At 47.2% G+C, this 26,435-nt stretch overlaps 1 protein-coding gene across 1 annotated transcript in view; it reads right to left on the minus strand.

Moving 5' to 3' along the window:
- Positions 1 to 280: 280 nt before the first annotated feature.
- The window catches only part of LOC120928379 (cell surface glycoprotein CD200 receptor 2-like), a 33,722-nt gene continuing 7,567 nt past the window's right edge, over positions 281 to 26,435 (minus strand). Inside the window, exons 2-6 of the mRNA XM_040339478.1 lie at positions 20,769 to 21,071; positions 17,193 to 17,456; positions 14,901 to 14,994; positions 11,237 to 11,294; positions 281 to 429 (exon numbers count right to left, since the gene is read on the minus strand). Of these exons, the coding sequence (XP_040195412.1) occupies positions 295 to 429; positions 11,237 to 11,294; positions 14,901 to 14,994; positions 17,193 to 17,456; positions 20,769 to 21,071 (854 nt within the window). The 3' untranslated portion in view covers positions 281 to 294. The remainder of the gene's footprint in view (positions 430 to 11,236; positions 11,295 to 14,900; positions 14,995 to 17,192; positions 17,457 to 20,768; positions 21,072 to 26,435) is intronic.

A 26,435-nucleotide genomic window follows, 5' to 3' on the forward strand; every position in this document is an offset into this window, starting at 1 on the left:
GATTGAATTGGTTGACTTGGTTCATCAGATTGAATTGGTTGACTTAGTCCATCAGATTGAATTGGTTGACTTGATTCATCAAATTGAATTGGTTGACTTGGTCCATCAGATTGAATTGGTTGACTTGGTCTATCAGATTGAATTGGTTGACTTGGCCCATCAGATTGAATTGGTTCACTTGGTCCATCAGATTGAATTGGTTCACTTGGTCTCTCAGGCTCAACCTAGACTCTTTTGGGTGGCATAAATACCTGCACCATGAGAATTTCAAAATGAGCAGTGTGTTTTCCAATTTCAGAAGTAGATCCTCTTCATTCCATCACCTGTAGTCAAGTTTTTCTCCTTTGCTTCTGACAGCTCGCTGGTAGAATTGTAGATGGTGTTGACTTTTTGGGTAAAACTGGCATATGGCTCCACCTCTTCCACAATCTAACAGAAAAAAAAAAGTTAGCCAGTTAGCAATATTTATGGAACTTATTTGTCAACATTTATAAAAATTCTTGTAAGTTAGATCCCACCCTATATCTAGGAAACGTATTATTATTTATAATAATTATTTTATTATAAAGGAAAAACATTATATTGTGAGTTTCTATGCATTCTATGCATTAAAGTGAAAAACCTTCTGTGCTGCAGCTCCCCCCAGCCCCCCTCTTTTTCTTACCTGAGCCCTATCCGATCCAGTGATGTGCACGAGAGCAGCAGCTCCTTCAGCTGTCTTCTTCCTCATTGGGCAGATTGATAGCTCCCCCTGCAGTCAATCAAATGCTGTGACATGGAAGCAGGGGGCTGTATGTTCAATGGACACAGCATCGGGGGTCAGGAGCATGCCTGCACAGGTGCCCTCATGGAAAGTGGCTTTCCGGGGGGGCACCCACAGAAGAGGAGGGGCCTGGAGCGCCGGCAGGGGACCCTAGAAGAAGAGGATCAGGGCTGCTCTTTGCAAAATAGTTGCACAGGGCAGGTGAGTATAGACATGTGTGTTATTTTAATAAAATAAAAAACCCCAAAGGTTTACTATTACTTGAAGGCTCCTGTATGACTGTGCAAATCAGCCTTTTTCAACCAGGGTGCCAAGGCACCCGGAGTGCATTGAGGCTTCTTCAGAGGTGACTTGGCAAAATGCCTAAAAATTGCTCCAAAATTGTATACAAGCCAGCAGGTGGATGAAGTCTGCCTTTTAGTCAGGGCTGGACTGGGACAAAAATTTGGCCCTGGACTTCATGCAGACCGACCCACTGGGGCGCTGCCAGGGCGTTAAAAAAAGTCCTCCAAGTAGCATCCTTGGGGCGGTGGAGGAGCGGTGTACAAACTGCTCCAGCCCATTGAAATGAATGGCTACTGCAGCTGAAGCGCCTGCAAAGCACTTCGGCAGCAACGCTACATGGGCGCATTTAACCTTGAATTTGGCTGTTAGTGGGGGTTAAAAGCGCCTGTTAGACGCCGAATAGTGCATCTAAAATGACAGTAAAGTGCTGCTAAAACTAGCAGTATTTTACCGACAATGCCTGTCCCAGTGTGAAAGCAGCCTAAGAGTCAGGGAGTGAATGAGACAGAAGAGGGAGCTGAGAGACAGAGGGGGGGGGGGGAGCTGAGAGACAGAGGGGGGGGGGAGCTGAGAGACAGAGGGGGGGGGAGCTGAGAGACCGAGGGAGGGAGCTGAGAGACCGAGGGAGGGAGCTGAGAGACAGAGGGGTGGTCTGAGAGACAAAGGAGGGGGCTAAAAGAGAATGGGAATGAGAGACACAGGGACTGAGAGACAGAGGGGGGGACTGAGAGACAGTGGGGTCTGAGAGAAGCTCTGTTTTAAAAAACGGCCCACTGAGCCATCGGCCCACCGGGAAACTCACTGTAGTCCCTATGGCCAGTCCATCCCTGCTTTTAGTTAAACAAAGTCACGGGTTACGGGTTTACATTATGCACCAACACGACTTATAGACACTGGCATCCTAACAACCATTGACTTCATCAGTTAATAAGGAGAATGTCCTTCGCCTTCACAGCATCCTTGTTTGACCCTCCGGTGCCCCTCTCCTTCAGCATTGGGTCGCATAAGCTGACGAATGTAAAGAAATTGAGGGAGAGGAGAAACATCGGATTACTAGGCAGTACCAGTGTGCAAAAGAATATTTGCTTTGAAAGAAAAAAATCACCTCTAACATTGGGTGTCCTGCTTGTGTGGATTTTGCTGCATTATGTAAAACTATTATAGCTGGATTCAGAGACAGTTACGTCGGCGTATCAGTAGATACGCTGTCGTAACTCTGAATCTACGCCGTCGTAAATTTAAGCGTATTCTGGAAACCAGATACGCTTAAATTAGGCTAAGATACGAGCGGCGTAAGTCTCCTACGCCGTCGTATCTTAGGGTGCATATTTATGCTGGCCGCTAGGTTAGCGCTTCCGTTGAGTTCGGCGTAGAATATGCAAATTAGCTAGATACGCCGATTCAGAAACATACGTGCGCCCGGCGCATTCTTTTACTTAGTTTACGTAAGGCATTTTCCGGCGTAAAGTTAGTCGAACAAATAACATTGGCTAGGCCAGCTAAGTATGGCCGTCGTTCCCGCGTCGAAACTTGAAAATTTTACGTCGTTTGCATAAGTCGTCCGTGAATGGGGCTGGACGTAATTTAGGTTCACGCCGAAACCAATACATCCTTGCGGCGTACTTTGGAGCAATGCACACTGGGATATGTCCACGAACGGCGCATGCGCCGTTCGTTAAAAATGTCAATCACGTCGCGTCACTAGTCATTAACATAAAACACGCCCCCCTGTTCATCATTTGAATTAGGCGCGCTTACGCCGGCCCATTTACGATACGCCGACGTAACTTAAGAGGCAAGTGCTTTGTGAATACAGCACTTGCCTCTCTGACTAACGGCGGCGTAGCGTATATGCGATACGCTACGCTGCCTCAAAATTAGGCTGCCTTTACTGAAAAAAGGTTGAGAAACTCTGGTGTAATTAAACAAAAAACCTCCTTTCATTACTGAGTCAATTCCTCCTTCATTTGTGTCTCCAACACTCCCCCTCCCAGACACTGCAGCTCACAGTAGGAGGTTTCAGCAACAGAGGCAATGCTGTCCGTCCAGAAAGCAGTGGGCAGGACTGGGTGTGGCCAGGTGATGATTGACAAGCTTCGGCACACTGGGGAGCTCATCCCTCTGTTACTCTGTAGCGAATATGATGTTAATGAACTGAAGGACCATAAAGTCCATGTATTGCTTTTCTTGCCAAGTGACCAATGCATGGTCAAGTGTTTGCTCCCAGGACACACATAGCAACCAATGGATGGTATGGGAATGCCATTCATTTATTAACCACTTAAGGACCGGACCAATATGCTGCTAAATGACCCAAGGGGTTTTTACAATTTGGCACTGCGTCGCTTTAACAGACAATTGCGCGGTCGTGCGACGTGGCTCCCAAACAAAATCCACGTCCTTTTCTTCCCACAAATAGAGCTTTCTTTTGGTGGTATTTGATCGCCTCTGCGATCTTTATTTTTTGCGCTATATACAAAAATAGAGCGACATTTTTGAAAAAAAAATCTATATTTTTTACTTTTTGTTATAGGAAAAATCAAATAAACTAAATTATATATCAGACAGGAGGCTCATATCTTATGCATTATCTTTCCTTTATTAATGCTCACAGCAGAATGTGTTTCTAAAAACCTTCAGTGTAAAAAACCTAAAACAACTACCACCCCCAGCAGTCCATATAGTCACTAACCACGCCCCAACGGGGGTCTCCATAAAAGGGGGCTGCTTGTGGTGGTTCCTCCTCTTTCTTTCTGCTCACAGGATCAGATAAGTACTCCATTCTATTATTGTCATTATTTAAACAATATCGTTTGACTAGGGATATACAGGGATTCCTCCTCCCTGTTTCATTCCCTTTGCTTACCCTTACCATTGGTTTTTATTTATGGGCGATTTTATTTATTTTATTTAGTTTCTATCATTGTGAATTTTCTATTGTTTTGCCACTTTTCTCAGTATTCCTGTTTCTGACAGGATTTCTTCTCCCCGCTCTGATCGCGCTGTTTCCCGGCGCTCGGGACCCTCTCCCTCGTCACCTCAGTGCGGTCCCCTCCGCTGACTTACCCAGCCTGTTCCTGTATCTATCGCCGCCATACTGAGGGAGATCACGTCTCCCTCAGTTGTTTCTGCGTAGAGCGCGCGCTCGGGGGGCGGAGCTTCTCTCCCGAGCGCTCGTCCAATCAGCGCCCAGCGGCCGTAGTCTCGCGAGACTTCGTTCCCGGGCTGCTGGGAGAGTTCAGGTTCCCCTCCCCTCCGTCGCCATTCGGCGCCTACGGAAGGGAGGACAGGTTGGAGCCTGAGACCATTAGGTATCTTAGCACTAAACCGGCATCAGTAAATTGCTTCAGGTACTATTTCTGGCCCTGAATTATACACCCTGCAGGAATATATACACAGGGTAAAAGTACAGCTAGAGGATTTTATCCCAGAGAGCCCTGACAACAGTGCTAATCCTGCACTATCTTACCAATAATATTAATACAGACTATATCACTCTATAGTGCTGACATGTCTGACGTTAACCCTCAATCCCTTAATGGAGATACTTCTCCCATTGGCACTTCACATACTCTAAGTGCCTCACAACTGCAGGACATTATCCAAATGTCCATTCAAGCGGCCCTGGCTTCCACTGCCCCATCCGCTTGGGCTCTGCAACCCGCTGTGGTACCTCCACCACCGCCCCAGAGCGGTGAACCACCTTTGAAAAAGGGCAAAGTTTTACATAAAAGAAAACACACCCTGGTGGTGCTTGACTCCCCGGCAGGGGAAGAAAATAGTGTGCAACAGGTAGCCCCCACCACGGTCTACCATCCCCAGCATCTATCTGAATCTGCTCGACCCCTGGACCCCAGGGAGACTCAACAAAAGGGGTATAGAACCACTAGAAGAGCTAAGCCGGATTCTTACGAGGATTCCTCTGCGGAGGACTCGGCCGACTTTTCTGAGGGATCAGAGTTATCAGATTCTGAATCTATCATTCACGATGCTGGGGCCACGGCGACTGACACAGCCGCCAATCCTGCCACGCAGGACGATGTCCTCCTGGACGCCCTGGGGGAACCATTTTTCCACCCGGACGCGATTACTCACCCGCGTTCCGGGGAATGGACACCCCTGCCACATGTGGCACAATATGTAGAGCTATGGGCCAGGAAGTCCCTGGACAGAACGGCCCGCAACAAACTGAGAGCCGAATGCCCCAGACCCTCGCTACCTAAAAAAGTGGTAGCTACTCCAGAGGTAGACCCGGTCCTTACAAAATACCTAATTAAAACAGGTAAATTTCAAAAGAAAGGCATTGAGAGGTCCTTCCGGTCAATACAAGACCGCGTCCTGGATCTTATGGGTCCACTGACCAAAATCCTCAACTTGTCCGAACAAGCAGCAACTTCGGGACAGGCAGTTGATCTACCACAACTGAGAGGTTGGGCGCAAAGAGCCCTATGCCTAGCGGGCACCGCCAACACGGCATGCTCCGTAGAACGGCGCAGGTCCATCCTTATGCGCCTGGATCCCCAGCTCTCACATCTGGCAGAATCTGAACCCGGCCCATCGGCCGAGGGTATGCTATTTGGGGATATGGTCATTAAGGATATCAACAAGTTTGTCGGCTTGTTTTCTAGCCTAGACAAAGCCCAAAATTCTTTGAGACGTACCGGAACCAATAAGGTTTTCAACAGGGCCGGCAGAAGTAGAGGCCGTTCTGCCGGCCGCGCTACCTTTTACAGGCCACAGGGTAGGAATTCTGCCCAGTACCAGTACCAGGCTCCAGCCTACTCCGCCCCGGTGGCTCAACCAGCACCATTTTTTCCTCCCAGAGGCAGACCCTGGCGCGGACGCGGGGGACGCGGCTACCCTCGATCCAGACCCTATACCGGTGAGTATACCTTACACCACACTCGATCAAATTCCGGTGGGGGGTCGTCTGAGATATTTTACCCACGCCTGGTCTGCGATTACGGCAGACGCGTGGATTTTAAATTCTGTAGAGGGGTTCGTGATAGACATACTTACCCCACCGCTCCTCAATATCATTCCCCCTCCCATTCGATTTGCAAAACGAAACAGTCTTCTCATAGACAAGGAGGTGCGGGACCTGCTTACCAAACAGGCCATTGTAGAAGTAGACCCTTCTTCCCCAGGTTTCATGAGCAACCTATTCCTAGTACACAAAAAAGGGGGGGGGGGCTACCGCCCAGTGATCAACCTCAGAGGCTTGAATCAACACGTCCAGTATCTGAATTTCAAAATGGAGGGAATTCACTTCCTTCGGGACCTTCTCCAACCCAGAGACTGGCTCGTGAAAGTAGATCTCAAAGACGCATATCTGACGGTCCCCATACATCCGGACTCCCAGCACTTGCTGCGTTTCCCGTGGAAGGACAAGATGTGGCAATTTACTTGCCTTCCCTTCGGCCTATCGTCCGCCCCATGGTGTTTCACCAAACTTATGAAACCCGTGGTGGCAGCTCTAAGGAGCAGAGGAGTGCGTCTGATTATTTATCTGGACGACATTCTCATTATGGCCTATTCAAAGTCCCAAGCCCTTCTCCACATGTCATGGACTATGTCCCTTATACAGAAACTGGGCTTCATAATCAACCACGACAAGTCGGTTCTAATCCCATCCCAACAGATGGAATTTTTAGGGTTTACAGTGGACACCGTCCAATCTACCCTCAGCCTCCCCAAGACCAAACTTGCGCTTATCCGCAAAGAGATTCGTTCTGCACTTCGCAGGGGATACCTCTCCCTACGTACTCTGGCCCGCCTGGTGGGCCTGCTGGCTGCCTCTATCCAGGCCATATTTCCGGCCCCTCTGCATTACAGGGCCCTTCAGAGGCTCAAAATCATGCATCTGAGGCAAGGCCTCGGATATTCAGACGAGATCCCTCTATGTCAGGAGACCACCGAGGAACTGAAATGGTGGCTACACCATGCCATCGAGTGGAATGGCAGAACTATATTCAATCCCAGCCCGGACGTTGTCATAGAGTCCGACGCCAGCCGCTTGGGCTGGGGCGCCCGGTGCGGCGTAGCCTCCACAGGGGGGACTTGGTCCCAAGCAGAAACATCCCTCCATATCAATGCACTGGAACTACTGGCAGCCCTGTTCGCTGTCAGGAGCTTCATGCCTCATTCTCCCGCATGCTGTATTCTTTTTCGCATGGACAATGTGGCGGCGGTGCAGTATGTCAACCGCCTGGGGGGCACCAGATCCAAAACTTTGGCGTATATCGCGAAAGATTTCTGGCACTTTTGTCTGGCCCACGACATCACTCCTATAGCGGAGTACATCCCGGGAATCCTCAACTCCGTGGCCGACTGGAACTCTCGATATCTTCGAGATTCCAGCGATTGGAGACTAGATCGGTCAATTTTTCTCCTCTTGCAAAAGCTTTGGGGTCCGCTATCCTTCGATCTATTCGCCTCTCGACTCAACCGCCAACTGCCTCGCTTCTTCAGCTGGAGGCCAGATCCGGAGGCTTATGCAGTGGACGCTCTCCGCCAACCTTGGCCGGAGGGAACACACTACGCTTTTCCCCCTTTTCAGATACTCTCCAGACTTCTCCTTCGGATAACCAACCTGGGAGCAACTGTGGTACTGATCACACCATGGTGGCCGACCCAACCTTGGTTCCCACTGTTACTAGCAATGTCTGTGGATTCTCCCAGACTACTCCCACAATCCCCTCACCTCCTCACCAACCCGAGCGGGGATCCTCATCCCCTGGTTCTAGAGGGCAACCTTCCACTTCTCGCGTGGTTAGTATCGGGATCCCAACCCCTAATAGAGTACTTTCAGAGTCAGCTCGGAACCTCCTCGCCCTGGCCTGGGCCCCCGGGACTAGATCGGCATATCGATCAGCCTGGAGACGATGGGTTCGTTGGTGTGATCAACGGCAAGTTGATCCCGTTCAAGCCCCTGTATCTCTAGTGGTCAACTATCTGGCTGACTCTTTTGACTCCGGTAGCTCGTATAGCTCCATTAATATCTACCGATCAGCTATTTCAGCATATCACCATCCTGTAGATTCCTTACCCATTGGCAGACACCCACTCGTGTGTCATCTTTTGAGAGGTGCAAAATTCCAACGTCCCCCCAGGCCTAGATACCAAGCGACCTGGGACGTTTCCAAGGTGCTGGATATGTTCGCCAGTTGGGGGGACAACACAGATCTCTCTCTTAAACTCTTATCCATAAAACTGACGGTCCTACTCTGTCTCATTTCCGTCAAGAGAGTGTCCGACGTTAGAGCCCTGGACATTTCCAGGCGACAATTCTCACCACAGGGAGTTGAATTTTCCATTGTACGCAGGACAAAAACCGGCATCACCTCGGTCTTTTACCCCTCCTTTCCGGATCATCCGCTTCTCTGTGTCGTTCGTTGTCTACGGACATACGAATCCCAGACCTCTGTTCTGCGTTCCGCGGGCTCTTCCCAGCTCCTTCTGTCCTATGTAAAACCCCATCTTCCCGTCTCGTCCGCCTCTCTGGCGCGATGGGTTAGGACCGCCATGGACATGGCGGGGATCGACGTCACCCTTTTCGGGGCCCACTCCACCAGGGGTGCCATGGCCACCAAGGTGCTCGTCTCAGGAGGCTCTCTTTACGATTTATTGAGAGCAGCGGACTGGTCCTCGGAGACCACGTTCCGCCAATTCTATTTCAGACCTCGGGACCACATCTCTAGGTCAGTTCTCTCTTAAAGTTATCATATACTATGTTATTTTATGCTTGCTACATTAGCTTTGAACTTGCATAAGATATGAGCCTCCTGTCTGATATATAATTTGAGATTTTTCTAGCTTGTGACGGAAAATACTGATTATATGAAGACAGGAGGCGAGTATCTTCCCTCCCTACCCTCCCTATTACGATTGTTTTCTCTTCTTCACAGGTTATTGACCGACAAACTGCGTTTTGCAGACGGATTATCCCGTTTAAAGGATGACGGAATCCCGTGCGATGGTTGAAACACAAACCTGGTTTAGTTCCCCGTTGGGATCGTTCATTCCTGGGCCCCTGTTGGGTCACGGTGGAGAATTGCCTCTTCTTCCCAGAAGACGCTGGACGTCGACCGGCCGGTCTAGACTCCAAGGCTACACCTCTATAATTAGTTCGGTGCCGTTCTACTCAAGTAAGCGTCGCATCAAGAAAGAGGAGGAACCACCACAAGCAGCCCCCTTTTATGGAGACCCCCGTTGGGGCGTGGTTAGTGACTATATGGACTGCTGGGGGTGGTAGTTGTTTTAAGTTTTTTACACTGAAGGTTTTTAGAAACACATTCTGCTGTGAGCATTAATAAAGGAAAGATAATGCATAAGATACTCGCCTCCTGTCTTCATATAATCAATATTTTCCGTCACAAGCTAGGAAAATCTCAAATTTTAGTCAAACATTTAGGCCAAAATGTATTTAGCCACATGTCTTTAGTAAAAAAAAAATCGCAATAAAAAAAAAAAATAGCTACCTAGCGGGAACAGCGACACTAATACAGCGATCAGAAAAATGATCGCTTAGTGACACTGGGCCATATTCTCAAAGAATTACGCCGGCGTATCAGCAGATACGCCAACGTAAGTCCGAATCTAAGGCCGTCGTATGTTTAAGTGTATTCTCAAACTGAGATACACTTAAACATGCCTAAGATACGACGGCCAGCAGGCGGAGTAACGTAAAGGATATACGTTACGCCTCCGGAGATCTACGAGAATCTGGCCCACTGGCAATAGGGAGTGAAAGGGTTAACTAGGGTGGTGATCAAGGGGTTAAAACTTTATTAGGGGGGGGTACGGGGGCTACCCTGGACCTAACACTAACTGCCTGTCACACTGACACTAAATGCAGTGATCAGTACATATATGATCACTGCATTCAGTGACACTGTGACAGGGGCGTGAGGGGGGGGAGGGGGTTCGATCGCAAGGGGTTAATGTGCCTGCGTGTCCTGGTGTCAGTGTAGTGTTGTGCAGACTCACTGTGTGATGTGATCTCTCCTCAGCGGCGGTTGAAAATACCGCCGAGAGGAGAGATCACATCACTTCTCTCTTCCTGTGTTTACACAGGAGGAGGAAGTGACACGCAGGGGGAGCGCGCGGATTGGCTGAGAGCGATCCGGAGGGGGCGGACAAATACGAACAGCCGCCCCCTCATCCCGGATCGCTCGGACAGCCACGGGAACCGCCACATGTACCAGGGGGGGGGGGGGTCCCGATCGGACCCCCGACCCACGTCTAGGCAGGCACGTACAGGTACGTTGATGTGCCTGTCCGTGCCATTCTGCCAACGTAAATGTACATGCGGCGGTCCGCAAGTGGTTGAAGATCAAATTAATCAAACACTTGTACACAAGAAGAGTGCCACCAAATTTGAGCACAACTAAAAAGCATATTAATATGAGAAACATAGGCCCAGATTCTCATACATTTACGTTGCTCCTGGGCAGCGTAACGTATGTGATTTACGTTACACCGCCGCAGGTTTACAGGTTTACAGCCTGATTCTCAGAACACTTACACCGCCGCAAGTTTACAGGTATCGTTAAATCGCTCGGCGCAAGCCCGCCCAATTCAAATGGGGCGGGCACCATTTAAATTAGGCGCGCTCCCGCGCCGAGCATACTGCGCATGCTCCGTCGGGTAAATTACCCGACGTGCATTGCGCTAAATGACGTCGCCCCGACGTCATTTGCTTAGACGTTTACGTAAATGGCGTCCAGCGCCATTCACGGACGTCTTACGCAAACGATGTAATTTTTTTTAAATTCGACGCGGGAACGACGGCCATACTTAACATTGGTTGCCCCTCCTAATAGCAGGGGCAACCTTACGCGTCGCGTACGCTACGGAAACAACGTAAATTCTCAGCGTCGACCGCGCGTATGTTCGGGAATCTCGCGTAATTACCTCATTTGCATAGACGACGGGGAAAACGACGATGCGACACCTAGCGGCGGGAAAAAAAAATGCTTTTAAGATCTGACAGCGTAAGAGCCTTACGCCTGTCAGATCTAATGGGTATCTATGCGTAACTGATTCTAAGAATCAGTCGCATAGATACCCGGGGCCAGATTAGGATTTACGACGGCGCAAATGGTGTTGCGCCGTCGTAACGCTATTGAGAATCTGGGCCATAAAATATTTATTTGCAGGTCCCGGGAACATTTTATTATTTCTTACCACAGCGGGGTTTTCCTGCAGCCCAGAAGTGTCTTCTTTTTTATTTGCAAAGAAATTCCTACAGACAAGAAAAAAAAGTAATGTTAGTTTCGGTGACCTTCTCTTTTTAATACATAAAGTGAATTACAGAACATTATGCTGACCAGTGTTGCCAACCTACCAGATTGAAATTTACTGACACAGCACCCAAAATTTACTGGCACAGTCAAGTTTTTACTGGCATTTCCAAAAGTTACAAAATAACAGTTTTAAGTGCACATTAGAGTATTTAGGCTACAAACAAATACAATATGCAATTAGAAATGTGATATAAGCTAGATAATAAGGCAAACAACATATATCTTATTTTATTTTTGATATAGTAAATAAGTAGCTCAGGGACAGGACTCTCACAGGAGAGCAAGAAATTCGAATGGCGCACAAACAATAAATTGACACTCACAGTGACACTGACAGCAGTTTGCAGCAGGAGAGATGATGATGAGACCTCACTGACACAACTTGTCCCCTCCTGAGTCACAGTGACAGTCTCTCTCCAAGCCAAGTGGTCCCTCCAGTCCACTCCAGTCTGAACAGCGCTGACGTGACTGCAACATTATGGCGGACACATCGGACACTTTTGACACATTTTTGGGATTATTGTCATTTTCACAGCGAAAAGTGCTATAAAAATGCACTGATTACTGTGAAAATGACAATGACAGTAAAAGGATTAACCACTAAGGGGTTAAGTGTGCCCTAAGGGAGTGATTCTTATGGTGGGGGGGCGGGCATGTGACGTCACTGATCGTCGTTCCCTATAACAGGGAACAGACGATCAGTGGCACTGCCACACAGAAGAACGGGGAAGGTGTGTTTACACACACCTCTCCCCATTGTTCAGCTCCTGTGACCGATCGCGGGTCACGATCTGTGCAGCGATCTGGTCCACGGGTCCCGCGGGCGCGGTCACGGAGCTTCGGACCGGGTCCGAAATTCACAGTGGAGGTAAGTATAACATGTTTGTTATTTAACCACTTAAGGACCGCCTCCTGCACATATACCTCGGCAGAATGGCATGGCTGGGCACAGGTACGTACCTGTACGTCGCCTTTAAGAGCCCAGCCGTGCCATTCTGCCGACGAATATGTGCAGGAGGCGGTCCTTAAGTGGTTAAATAACAAACATGTTATACTTACCTCCACTGTGAAGTTCGTTTTGCACACAGTGGCCCCGATCCTGGTCTTCTGGGGTCCCTCGGTGGCTGTTGCGGCTCCTCCCCGCAGCAACTACACACAGACATGCGAGCGAGCTTGTATGGTGTGTAGCTGTTGTTGGCGTGCTCCCGTGATACAGTGGCGGCCATAGCCGCCGCTGTATCACTCGGCCCCGCCCCCCGGCGCCAATGGCTGCGCTGCTTTCAATCCATCCACTGCAGCCAATCAACGACCAGGCTTCGACTCGAGGAGGATGACGGGGGTGAGCGCGGGACTTTCGAAGGGTCAGGTAAGTAAAACAGGGACTCGGAGGGACCGGCATCATCTGATGTTTTTTCATCTTAATGCATAGAATGCATTAAGATGAAAAAAAAATTTCCTTTACAACTCCTTTAACCACCTTCCACCTGGCCACTGCACGTATACGTCCTTCTGAGGGACGTTCCTGAACGTCCACTCAGAAGGAGGAAGCTGCGGTGGCTCAACGCGGTTGGCACTGCGCTGACAAGCCATTCACCTCTGCAGCTAGAGGTTCGGATCACGGTCTCGGCTACATGTGAATTGAGTTTGGTGGTCTCAGCCCGGCTCCCGGTGGGTGTGCTATGCGAGGTAAGCCTGCGCTTAGTACGCCCACCCCCCTTCCACAAAAACCACCACACTTACACGCACTCGAAATTGGGTTAACATGCACGCACTTTGACCACGCGGTCTCTAAAAAAAGAGGCGAAGGACTAACGGGGCTGGTTGAGCGGGCTAATCCTCTCACTCCCTTATAGGGAGTCCCTCTGCTCCGTTGGGCTTCAAAGCGGAGCAGGGAGGGCGGGCTGTGTGGGAGGAACCCCTCACACACCCGCGATTGCCACCCGGGGCATGGAGAAAGGTGGCAGATTGCCTCTGGGAGAGGCCTGCCTACACCCAACTCCTGCAGTCCGGCTCTTCTCTCGAGTACACGCTCAAAATACACAAAAAAAAAAAGAAGAAAAAAAAAAAGGAGGAAGCGACCCTTCCTCCTTCTGAGTGGACGTTCAGGAACGTCCCTCAGAAGGAGGGGGATCGCGTGCATGCCCGGACATGGCGCATCTCCAATCGGCAGGAGGGCTCTGTGATTGGCCCTCCTGATCACATGATGGCTGTGTCCAATCACAGCCGTCATGTGATGTAAATAGATAGCCAGTTGCTAGGCGATCGGCTCTCCTCTTTTCACACGGACGTTGTCAGTGAGGAGAGGAGAGCGGATCGCTGCAGCTGGCCGGTGATCAGTGAGTATGAACCTTGTTTTTTACAGCTTTTTACACCCCAATCACCGGCCCAGTGTCCCCACACATGTCCCCACACAATGTAAACACACAAAGTCCCCAAAATAGTGTCACCACACACATATCCCCACACAGTAAAAATACCGGTCCCCCACATATGTAACAGTAAAATCATATGCTTCACAGTTAGGCCGCGTACACACGGACGGTCCATCCGATGAGAATGGTCCGACGAACCGTTTTCATCGGTTCACCGATGAAGTGGCCTGATGGTCTGATGTGCGTACACACCATCAGTTCAAAATCCGATCGGGTCAGAACGCGGTGACGTAAAACACACAACGTGCTGAGAAAAACAAAGTTCAGTGCTTCCAAGAATGCGTTGACTTGATTCTGAGCATGCGCGGGTTTTGAACCGATGCTTTTGTGCACTAACCATCGGTTTGGACCTATCGGTTAGCGGTCCATCAATTCGATTTTGAAGCAAGTTCTATAATTTTTGTCCGAAGGATAAAAGACCGATGGGCCATACACACGGTCGGTTTGGACCGATGAAACTGGACTTCAGGCCGTTTTCATCGGTTTGGACCGACCGTGTGTACGCGGCCTAAGGGAAACAGGCAGTGAAGCCGTACGGCTTCACTGCCCGTTTCCTACTGCACATGCGCGAGCAGCGCGGCACTTTGTGAATGGGCCGGCTGCTTTCTGCTTTCCCAGAATGCAGCGCGCCCCATTCACAAGAAGACACTGAGTGTAGGAGGAGGAAGAGAATCCACCGCGGGGGATGAAGAGGCAGATTCGGCACTTCCGCATAGCAACAGCTATTTAGGGTAAGTAAAAAAAAATATTTTTTCCATTTTTTATTTATTTATTTATTTTTCGATTTTTGGTGGAAATTTTTTTTTTTCAGGTGGAAACTCCACTTTAATGACAAGGCAGCAAGTTTTTTTTTTAAAAAAAACGTGTTTTGGCAATGGAACGGTAAGTCATTCCAAGCAGAATCAGCTTTTATGTAGCTGTGGGTAACTAACATCATATCACCAGCTTAGGCAATATTCTTTCCCATATGTGACCCTCGCCTCTTCCTATGGTGTATTATGACATTGGAGTAAGAATCCTCTCCTTTTGTTTCAATACAGTAACAATTTTCCCCTTTGCATCCTCTGGAGAAGGAGGAACCCCTGCAGCAATATATTTTTCAATTGTGTATACCTGAGGCTGGATCTCTTCCAAAGGAGGAGAATGATGACAAGGACCACAAGAACGACTACTACTGGAAGTGACACCCACCACATTTTCTTCGTTCCTGGAAAGATATATTGATGTGTTTGTTAATATCAGCTATGAGCAGGGGCGGACTGACCATTGAGGCACTCGGGCACTGCCCGAGGGCCCCATGCCACTAGGGGGCCCCATCAGGGTTGCCAGGCTCAGTAAAACCAGGGACAGTATGTAAAAATCTGTGTTTTTTTTACACCTGTCCCTGATATGTCCGAAACGACATGCTTTTGATGTGAAAATCCCGAGATTTTAGCTGCCCCGCCTCTGCACTGCCTCCTGGCGTGGTGACCATCTGTAAGCCCGGGGGCCCCATAATCTTCTATTGCCCGGGGGCCCCATGAGTTGTCAGTCCGCCCCTGGCTATGAGTTATTTATAAGGCCTTGTACACACGGTTGGACGGTCCGCTGAAAACGGTCCGCCAGGCCGTTTTCATCAGACATGTCCGCTGCCGGATTTTGGTCTGATGTGTGTACACACCATCAGACCAAAATCCCCGCGGACAGCGAACGCGGTGTATAATACACAGCTTTAGCTGCCATTGTACACTACAACTTCAACTCCCACTGCCCACTACAACAACTTCAGCCTTAGCTATCCACTACAACAATTTTAGCTCCCACTGTCCTCTACAACAAATCCAGCCTCCACTATCCACTACAATAACTTCAATTCCCACTGCCCACTACAACAATCCCAGAACCCACTGTCCATACACAGCTTCTGCTCCCACTGTACACTGCAACTTCAGTCTCCCACTGTCCACAACAACACCTTCAGCCTCCACAATCAACTACAACAACTTTAGCCTCCACATTTCACTACAACAACTTTAGCCTCCACTATCCACTACAACAACTTCAGTCTCCACTATCCACAACTACAACTTCAGCCTCCACTATCCACTACTACAACTTCAGCCTCCACTATCCACAACTACAACTTCAGCCTCCACTATCCACTACTACAACTTCAGCCTCCACTATCCACTACTACAACTTCAGCCTCCACTATCCACTACAACAACTTCAGTCTCCACTATCCACTACTACAACTTCAGTCTCCACTATCCACTACTACAACTTCAGCCTCCACTATCCACTACTACAACTTCAGCCTCCACTATCCACTACTACAACTTCAGCCTCCACTATCCACTACTACAACTTCAGCCTCCACTATCCACAACTACAACTTCAGCCTCCACTATCCACTACTACAACTTCAGCCTCCACTATCCACTACAACAACTTCAGTCTCCACTATCCACTACTACAACTTCAGCCTCCACTATCCACTACTACAACTTCAGCCTCCACTATCCACTACTACAACTTCAGCCTCCACTATCCACAACTACAACTTCAGCCTCCACTATCCACTACTACAACTTCAGCCTCCACTATCCACTACAACAACTTCAGTCTCCACTATCCACTACTACAACTTCAGTCTCCACTATCCACTACTACAACTTCAGCCTCCACTATCTACTACAAATTCAGCCTCCACTATCTACTACTACAACTTCAGACTCCACTATCTACTACAAAACTTCAGCCTCCACTATCTACTACACCAAACTGAAATATTTATAAACATAGTGGTGGTCAAGTGAAGAAATGTTTGCCCCCCTCCTTCTAAGGCCCCATACACACGATAGGATTTATCCCCGGATACGGTCCGCCGGACCGTATCCGCGGATAAATCCTCTGCGGATTTTAATCTGATGGAGAGTACACACCATCGGATTGAAATCCGCGCCGAATTCCCATCGCGGTGACGTGTCACGCCGTCGCCGCGATGATGACGCGGCGACGTGCGCGACGCTGTCATATAAGGATATCCACGCATGCGTCGAATCATTACGACGCATGCGAGGGACGGGTTCGGACGGATCGATCCGGTGAGTCTGTACAGACCACCGGATCGATCCGCTGGTGCCGATTCCAGCGGATAGATTTGTAGACATGTCTACAAATTTTTATCTGCTGGAATTCAGAAATATCCGCGGATAAATATCCGCTGGAACGTACACACCAGGGGATCTATCCGCTGAAACCGATCCACTGAGATTTTTCAGCGGATGGATCCTCTCGTGTGTATGGGGCCTAAGGTAAAGTATAGAGTTATTTTAAGGGCACGGTCATAATACCATAAAAAACATGAATTTGAGATACAAAATAGAACAAATAATTTAGAGAGATAAACAACAAACAACATACCTGCGGCAGGTATTGTGATATTTAATACTACTGGACTTTTGAATGCTGGATGATGAATAATGCACGTTGCTTCAGTCTCATTGTCCTCCTTCGAGGTGTAAGTGCTGGTTACTGTAGTGGTTTTGTTTTCTTCCATGGAAGTTGTATTAGTGACTTCATAGAGGAATGATGAGTTCCACCATATAGTCGCGGCAGGATGCCCTCCAATTGCGTGACACTCGGCAGACCTGGAGCTGGTTAACCTTATTAAAACAATTGGTGTCACTGAAAATAAAGAAACATTTTTATACCCTCTTTGATTTTTGCATTGCCTTAAAACAAATCGCTAATTACAGAGATGAAATACATATTGGGCCGGATTCACATACATTGGCGCATATTTATGCCGGCGTAGCGTATCGAATATACGCTACACCAACGCAGCGCACAGAGGCAAGCACAGTATTCACAAAGCACTCGCCCCCAGTCGCTCTCAAATCTACGCTGGGTTTCCTCAGCGTAAGCCAGCGTAGGTGGAAGTGGGCGTGAGCCATGCTAATGAGGTGTGACCCCATGTAAATGAAGGACTGAGCGTCATAAAGTTACGAATAACGTATGGCGCATGCGCTGTCCCGTGGACGCATCCCAGTGCGCATGCTCAGAATCACGTCGAAACAACTGCCTAAGATACGACGGATCACTGCCTACGACGTGAACGTAACCTACGCCCAGCCCTATTCACGTACAACGTAAACGACAAAAGATACAACGGCTTGTGTTCCCTGGTCCGTACCTTTGCATGGGTTGCACCTCCTATATGGGGAATAACTTTACGCCGGGCGTACGACTTACGCAAACCGTATATTATGCGCAGGCGCTAGGCATGTGCATTTAGTTTCGTTCCGAATCGAAATTCGGACAAATTTTTCATTATTCAGAATTGCAATATTAATGAATTCCCGAATTGCAATATTAATGAATTTACCGAATCCAAACGAACGTTTTCGATTCCGAATCGAAAACCCGCGGACGAAATTCGATCAGAATTCAAAAACAAATTCTATTCGAAAAGAGACTATTTGTTTTAGAATCCGGTCGAAATATTTTCAAATTCGACCGGATTTTTCGAAATTCGGTCGAAAACGAACAAATTCCGAAAACGGTCGAAATATTTTCGAATTCGACCGGATTTTTCGAAATTCGGTCGAAAGCGAACAAATTCCAAAAACGAATATAACACATGTAACGAATCTAATTTAACGAAATTAATTAAATAACGAATTAAAACGAAACAAAACAAATGTTTCCCTTTTGCACATGCCTAGCAGGCGCAACTACGTTTGTGAATCGGCGTATCTCCCTCATTTGCATATGTGCATAGAAAATCAATGGGAGCGGCAAATGCGCACATCGTAAATATGCGCCCACGATACGACGGCGTAGGCAAGTTACGTCGGTCGTAGGAAGCCTATTTTTAGACGTATCTCAGATTGTGGGCACGGCGCATAGATACGAGGGCGCATAGTTAGACTTACGCGGCGTATCTCGAGATACGTCGGCGTAAGTGCTTTGTGAATCCGGGCCATTGTATGTAGCGAGGTCCCGGGCCCCCAGAAGCCCAATGGTGACCTCCAGAGTTAAGGACAGCTGACATCCTTCTGTGTAGAGTGGGTTACAAGGCATGGTGGGTGTAATGCATGGTGGATTGATGGGCGCCAGACACTTCTTGAATGCAAAGAGATTTATGGTCTCTTGAACAGAACTGTGGGAGAGAGGGTTGGGGCCAGGACACCCTTAAGTAGCTGCAATGTTAATTGGCAGACTCCAAGACTTCTAAAGGCAGACAGCCATGCAGGGAAAGGCATCCAGCTAGAGGCCACATCTGCATGAGTAGGACCGCTGTCTCTTATGGTAACAATCTTTTTAGTTAGTTAGTTTCTAACAAAGGTTGCAATGAACTCTTTCACTTCTTCTACAATCTCCTATTGTAGAACCTTACTCAGGTGAGCTCCCAGTCTTTCACTACCGGATCCACTCGATCTCCTGAGCTCTTCCAATCCTCTCACTCAGTATCTTCTTCAAGCGTCACCCCCATGTCCCTGCTGGGTCCCTAGCTTGGCACTCACAGATAGTCCTCAAGCTTCATCCTGCTGGTCTGCTTGGTCCCTGGCTTGGCACAGAATAATGCTCTGCAAGTGTCACCTCTGCTGGCTTGGTCCCTGGATTGGCACTTGCTGAAGTTTCCCAATTCTTCACCGTCCCCTGTTGGTAAAAATACTGCCCTCCCTGCTGATTGGACAGTCTACTGAGAAGAAGTTTGAATATCTCTGTGTACCTGTGTTTCAATAAAGAGTTCCATGTTGCAGTTCTGTTTTGTAACTGAGCTAGTCTCGCCTGGTTCTTACTATATATGGGCTGTAATATCTGATATCTGACGTTCCACTGAGGAAGCAGTGTGCTGACGGAAGCACTCAAGTGGAGTTACATAGTTAGTCAGGTTGAAAAAAGACACAAGTCCATCCAGTTCAACCACAAAAAATAAACAAACAAAATAAAAAACACAGTAAAATCCTATACACCCAACTCCATACCCACAGTTGATCCAGAGGAAGGCAAAAAACCCCAGCAGAGCATGATCCAATTTGCTACAGCAGGGGAAAAAATTCCTTCCTGATCCCCCGAGAGGCAATCGGATTTACCCTGGATCAACTTTACCTATAAATGTCAGTACTCAGTTATTTTATGTACATTTAGGAAAGTATCCAGGCATTTCTTAAAGCAATCTACTGAGCTGGCCAGAACCACCTCTGGAGGGAGTCTGTTCCACATTTTCACAGCTCTTACTGTGAAAAAACCTTTCCGTATTTGGAGGTGAAATCTCTTTTCCTCTAGACGTAAAGAGTGTAGGACCTTCCGTTACAGTGTCATTGGGAGGAATTGTGCCCCATTGTTAGTGTCACTGGGAGGAATTGTGCCCCATTGTTAGTGTCACTGGAAGGAATTGTGCCCCATCCTTGGTGTCATTGATAGGAATTGTGCCCCATTGCTGCTGTCAGTGGGAGGAATTGTTTCCCATTGTTGCTGTCATTGGTGAGAATTGTGCCCCATCATTGGTGTCATTGAAAGGCACTGTGCCCCATCATTGGTGTCATTGGGAGGATTTGTGCCCCATCATTTGTGTCATTGGGACCCATTGTTAGTGTAATTGACAGGAACTGTGCCCCATCATTGATGTCATTGGTAGGAATTGAGCCCCATTGTTGGTGTCTTTGGGAAGAACTGTACCTTTTATTGGTGTCAGTGAATAAAATAGTGCCCCAAGGACCAGATAAAAGCAAACAAAGAACCACTTATGGCCCCCAAACCCCAGTTTGGAGAGTACTGTCATATTCCATAACTGGGCTGAGTACCAATTTTGCGGGTCCCTAAATCTTCCGTTAGTTTGTTTCTGTGGGCTGGGCAAGCCCTTCTGGGAGCCGAAACCAGAAAGCATTGGAGTCACTAGGTGGATGCGCTTTTTGTTTGTTTTTATACCCTTTTAGTTTATAATATTTGTGTTCATGTGATCTTTGTTATTTTGCGTAAAGAGACTCTTACCTAACACTTGTAATGCAATTGTACTAGTTGGAGTTCCTCTTTCATTTGCAATCTCACAAGTATAATTTCCTTCATCAGAAAGTGTAATGTTCTTGATGGTGAGGGTCACCCTTTTTGTGCCAATGTACTGGTGTGTGCGATTATTGCAGTCATTGAATGTCTTGTTTTCTTGCATTGTGAATGCCATGTGGCAAGGTGGCTTATATACACGATGGACCTTCCAAGTAGACATGATAAATTCATTTCCCGGCTCATTCGCGCAGTTTAGAGTCGTCGTGCTTCCTGCAGAAACCACTCTGAGATCTAGAAAGGAAATACAAGTACATGGAGTAACTTTAGCATACCAGTACACGAATCAGAATTTAATTTTTTTTTTTAATAATTGTGGGTATGTTGTGTGAATGGAAACACATAACAAACATATAGGTGGATTCAGAAAGACTTATCTGGTTACCATAATACGCTTAAATTAGCGTCGGCGCAGATTCAGACTTAGGCTGGCGTATCTACTGATACACCAGCCTAAGTCTGAATCTGCGCCGACGCTAATTTAAGCGTATTATGGTAACCAGATACGCTTAAATTAGGCTCAGATACGAGCGGCGTAAGTGTCTTACACTGTCGTATCCTAAAGTGTACTTTTTAGGCTGACCGCTAGGTGGCGCTTCCATTGCGGTCGGCCTAGAATATGTAAATGAGTAGATACGCCGATTCACGAACGTACGCTTGCCCGACGCAGTAAAGATACGCCATTTACGTAACGCACTTTCAGGCCTAAAGTTATTCCATCAAATAGCTGGAATAGTAATGTTAAGTATGGCCGTCATTCCCGCGTCTAAATTTGAAAATTTTCGTCGTTTGCGTAAGTCGTCCATGAATAGGGATTTACGTCATTTACGTCCACATGGAAACCAGTAAGACCGTGCGGCGTACTTAGCCGCAATGCACACTGGGATATGTACACAGACGGCGCATGCACCATTCCAAAAAAACGTCAATCACGTCAGGTCAACCCAAATTAACATAAAACACGCCCCCTCAGCTTATTTTGAATTAGGCGCGCTTACGCCCGCCACATTTACGCTACGCCGCCGTAACTTAGCAGGCAAGTACTTTGTGAATCATGTACTTGCCTCGCTAACTTACGGCGGCGTAGTGTAAACACGATACACTACGCCGCCGCAAAGTTAAGGCGGGCTTTCTGAATCCAGCTAATAGAGTGTACTTTCCCAAAGGTAAACCCATTTCAAACATAAAGGATTTTTTTACTAAAGGGGAGTTGCACTTTGCAAGGGAAATTTCCTCAGAGCTTAGTGAATGTGGTGTCTAATCGCTTACAACAAAAGACCGACCGACGCATCCATCGCGTCACGAGATGCCGAAAGAAGCCGAACGTCGTTGCGCATGCGCTGTATAGAGCCGCACCGACGTTCGGCTTCTTTCGGCATCTCGTGACGCGATGGATGCGTCGGTCGGATGCCTGTCCATCAATAAGGAACGCCCACCGCCAGCATCGTACCCGGAAGTGGCGGTGGGAACGAATAATACAAACGCTACGTACGGAGGTATTTTTTACATAAAACCAGCCGATTCTAACTGTAATTATTATAGCAAATGCAATGTCAAAACTTTATTTTTAGGGGAACCACCGCTTTAAACATGGGTGCAATCACACCCCAGGGCCATTAGAAGATTGCCCTGTTTTTCTTCCCGGGTCTAGTTCTAAATTACATTTCAAGGTCTTGCCTTGGGTGTGAATCGTAAGCCTTCTTCCACCAGAGTGGCAGGCATGTCATGACAATGAAAATAGGTCAGCAATGCAACCTACATATTTCTCCGTATAGGTTTCCTTTAAGTTGTGTTTTGTCTTTGTTTGCTTGTCGCGTAAAGTTTCCTATGTGACACGGCTGGGTAAAGTAGGAGTTGTGGCGTACTGACTCATTCATTACAATGGGATTCCCCAGCTGTAGGTAGTAGAGTTATTGCTTCATCACAGTATATTTGATCCCTATATTTGTCTTTCACCTGTGTTTAATGGTTGTAATTTTGCTTTTTGTTTTATAACCGGCTCTGCAGAAGACATATATTTGTGTATAGTACAGAAGCACCATTGGTCCTCCCAGTGAAAAAGGTCAATGTATGTGCTGCCAGCAAGTTTACTTTATTTATTGTATTTTATATTGCACATAAACATCAAAATAACAGACAAAAACAGACATACTCCCAAGTATAATAGATTTACTTCATGCCCTTACAGTAGCCTGCCAGCTTGCAGAAGGACGAACAGCAAATATCTACACCGATTCCTGGTATGCACTGGGTGTGGCCCATGACTTTGGACTAATATAGAAGACAAGAGGCTTCTTGACTACAGCCAGTACCCCAGTGAAGCATGGCAAGGCCATGGATGCGCTCCTGATAGCACCCCAACTCCCAGAACAAGTTGCAATACTCAAAATTAAAGCCCATGGGAAGATAACCACACCAGAAATCCGAGGAAACCACCTGGCCGACGAAACAGCAAAACAAGCAGCCATGACCACCTTAGGGGCTGAAACCGCAGAATTTGTGGGGAATATATAATCCGCAGCCAGAAGCGGTAAACAAAGCCCTACTACAAAAAACTTAAACAGATGCTGCAGACCAAGAGAAAGCAACATGAGCAAGATGGGAGCAGTACGGGTGGATGACCTTTGGACTGTAGGAACCCACCTATGTCTCCCCAGAGCTTTGTACCCAGCTGTGGTACAATAGGCCCATGGAGCAACTCATCTCTCAAAGACTTTGATGAACTCACTTATAAACAAACATTATGTAGCTCCAGGAATAACTACTTTAACGAATCAATACTGCAAGTCCTGCCACGCTTGCCTAGCATGCAACCCCGGAAGGCTAGAGAAACCACCCCCAAAAACACTCAGCCAGACCGCTCTACCCCTTCCAGAGGATACAGATTGACTACATACTAATACCAAAGAGTGGCAGATTTGAGTATGCCCTGGTGGTGGTAGACATGTTCTCAGGATGGCCCGAGGCATATCCAGTCACAAATCAGACAGCGAAAACCACGGCTAAAAAATTGCTTTTAGAGGTGGTTTGCAGATATGGGGTACTCGAGGTGATAGAGAGTGATCAAGGCCCTGCGTTTACTGCTACAGTCACAAAAGAAATATGGTCGGCCCTAGGTACCACATTGGAGTTTCACACACCTTATCACCCTCAGAGTAGTGGGAAAGTGGAAAGAATGAACCAGACACTTAAAACTTGAATGCTAAAAATGGCCAAGTACACAGGTATGTCCTGGCCAGAAAGCCTGCCAATAGCCTTATTCAGCGTATGGTATTCTCCGAGGGGGAAGCATTCTTTATCCCCTTTTGAAATCCTGTTTGAAACAGCCCCTAGATTAGGTTGTTATTACCCACAACAGTTGCAATTGCAGTCTGATACTTTAATAGATTATGTGACCGCTCTTTCAAAAGAATTAACAAATATCCATGCACACTTGGATACACACTTCCCACTGCAAAAAGGCTCCAGTTCCTGAGGACTGTGCACCACCCGCATCAGAATGAAATGATATATCTTTTTTCTTATAGCAACTGTACACACACAGGAGGTGGCTACCAAACAAGTAGATGGTGTAACTCAATTCTGGTATAATTCATCAAACACACATGTAGCAACCTTCATATTTGATTACTGTACTATAGTCTCCTTCCCTCCATTCGACTGGCAATGTAACGTGTACCGGCCGTATATAGCCTCCGGAACCATATATATATATATATATATACAGTATATGTGTCACAGATGACTACTGGGGCAACAATTGTGACCACTGGGGATCTGTGGGTTAAAAAACAGGGGATGACTGGGGATGACTGGGGATATAGGCCACAGATTGCCCTGAACAAGAAAGACAAATATGGAGAGTCATTACTCAGCAGACTGACCTTATTAAAAACAGGCACATGGTTAAGTAATGGGAGGACGGACATAGCACAAAACTCACCCTAACCATAGGGAATCCCAGTCCTACGGATGCAGGCACATATGCTATGGGGGTATGATGGGGAGAATAGGGGACCAAGAGGACAGTTCCAACTTAAAGACATGTATAGTTCATCTGAATGGCATGCCTTTCAAACAGCAAGCGATCCCCTTAAACCACATGTACGTATGCGCACCCTAAGATATATGGTGTACATCTTCTTTTAGGGGGTGTTAATCTCCTGGATCTCCTGGTCCTTGGCTCAGTACTTCAATCCACCTATCTGCCCTTCACTACAGGGCATGAGAGAAGGGGGTTGTAGATGCACTCACATCTTCTTCTTGAGGGTGTTGATCTCCTGGTCCTTGGCTTAGTGTTTCATCCCACCTATCTCCCCGTCACTACTAGACATGAGGGAAGGGGGTTGTAGATGGACTCACAACTTCTTCTGGGGGGTGTTGACCTCTTCTTAGAACATTTGACGAACACCATAAGCCTTCAATGACAGATTCAACCTTAATTTGGATTTTTGGACGAATGCATTTTTTAACAAAACAATTAAAAAAGAATTTCGGGAGTAACTAAATACATTTATTTTTCGGGTGAAAACAAAATTCCGAAACAAAATATTTCAGTGTGCACATGTCGAATGCCCATTAGATAAGGCTGACCATAATAAAAAAAAATACTTATTAGACGAATACAAGATTATTAGAGACAGCTGAGTAAATTCTTCAGAAATTTTTATAAGCCCTGGTTCACACTGGGTACGATTTGGAACGATTTGAGATGCGATTTGACATGTCAAATCGCATCTCAAATCGGCGGCAATTGTCGGCAATGGCACTGTCCTAATCAGTGCGACGCCGCATCTGCGATTTCAAAAAGTAGTTCCTGTACTACTTTTTGCCATTTCGGGCCGCGATTTACATTAAATTGCGGCCGAAATCGCGGCAAAATCGCAGCCTCGAAATCGCGGTTTTGGATTCGCAGCAGTGTGAACCTAGGCTCAGGGCCCTTTAACACCTAACGCAGTGGGATGCAGTTGGCTGCAGTTGGATGCATTTTGGACTGCACGCCAACTGCATAGACAGTTCAAAATCAAGGTGATCCTAAGAGGGGAACTTTAGTTGAGTTTGTTTTCTTTTTGTTGCTTGTTTTTCTTTTTACTTAATGTTTGTATAATATGTTGATATGGAAAGAAAAAAAAAATAATCCTATGGGCAGTTCACATTAATGCAGTGCAGTAAAAAAAAAATAGAGCATGCTGCATTTTTCCACACCGCAAGAAACACATGCAAATGCACTGCAGCACATTACAATCCACATAGAAGTCCAGGGAAGGAAAGAAGAAGGAAAGGACCCCACAAGACAAATGCAGATAGAAAAACGCACGTGGGGTATTAGAGGAAGATGAGAGACACCAGACCCAACAATGCAGAAGAGCTGAAAGCCGCTATCAAAGCAACCTGGGCTTCCATAACACCTCGGCAGTGCCACAGGCTGATCCCCTCCATGTCACGCCGTATTGATGCCGTAATTCATGCAAAAGGAGCCCCAAACCAAGTATTGAGTGCATACTATACTGTACATGGACAGACTTTTCAGTAAGCCAACATTTCTGTATTAAAAATCTTTTTTTTTTTTATTGGTTTTATGTATTATTCCAATTTTCT

Source organism: Rana temporaria, chromosome 2, assembly GCF_905171775.1.
Source record: "Rana temporaria chromosome 2, aRanTem1.1, whole genome shotgun sequence".
NCBI classification, from domain to species: Eukaryota; Metazoa; Chordata; class Amphibia; order Anura; family Ranidae; genus Rana; species Rana temporaria.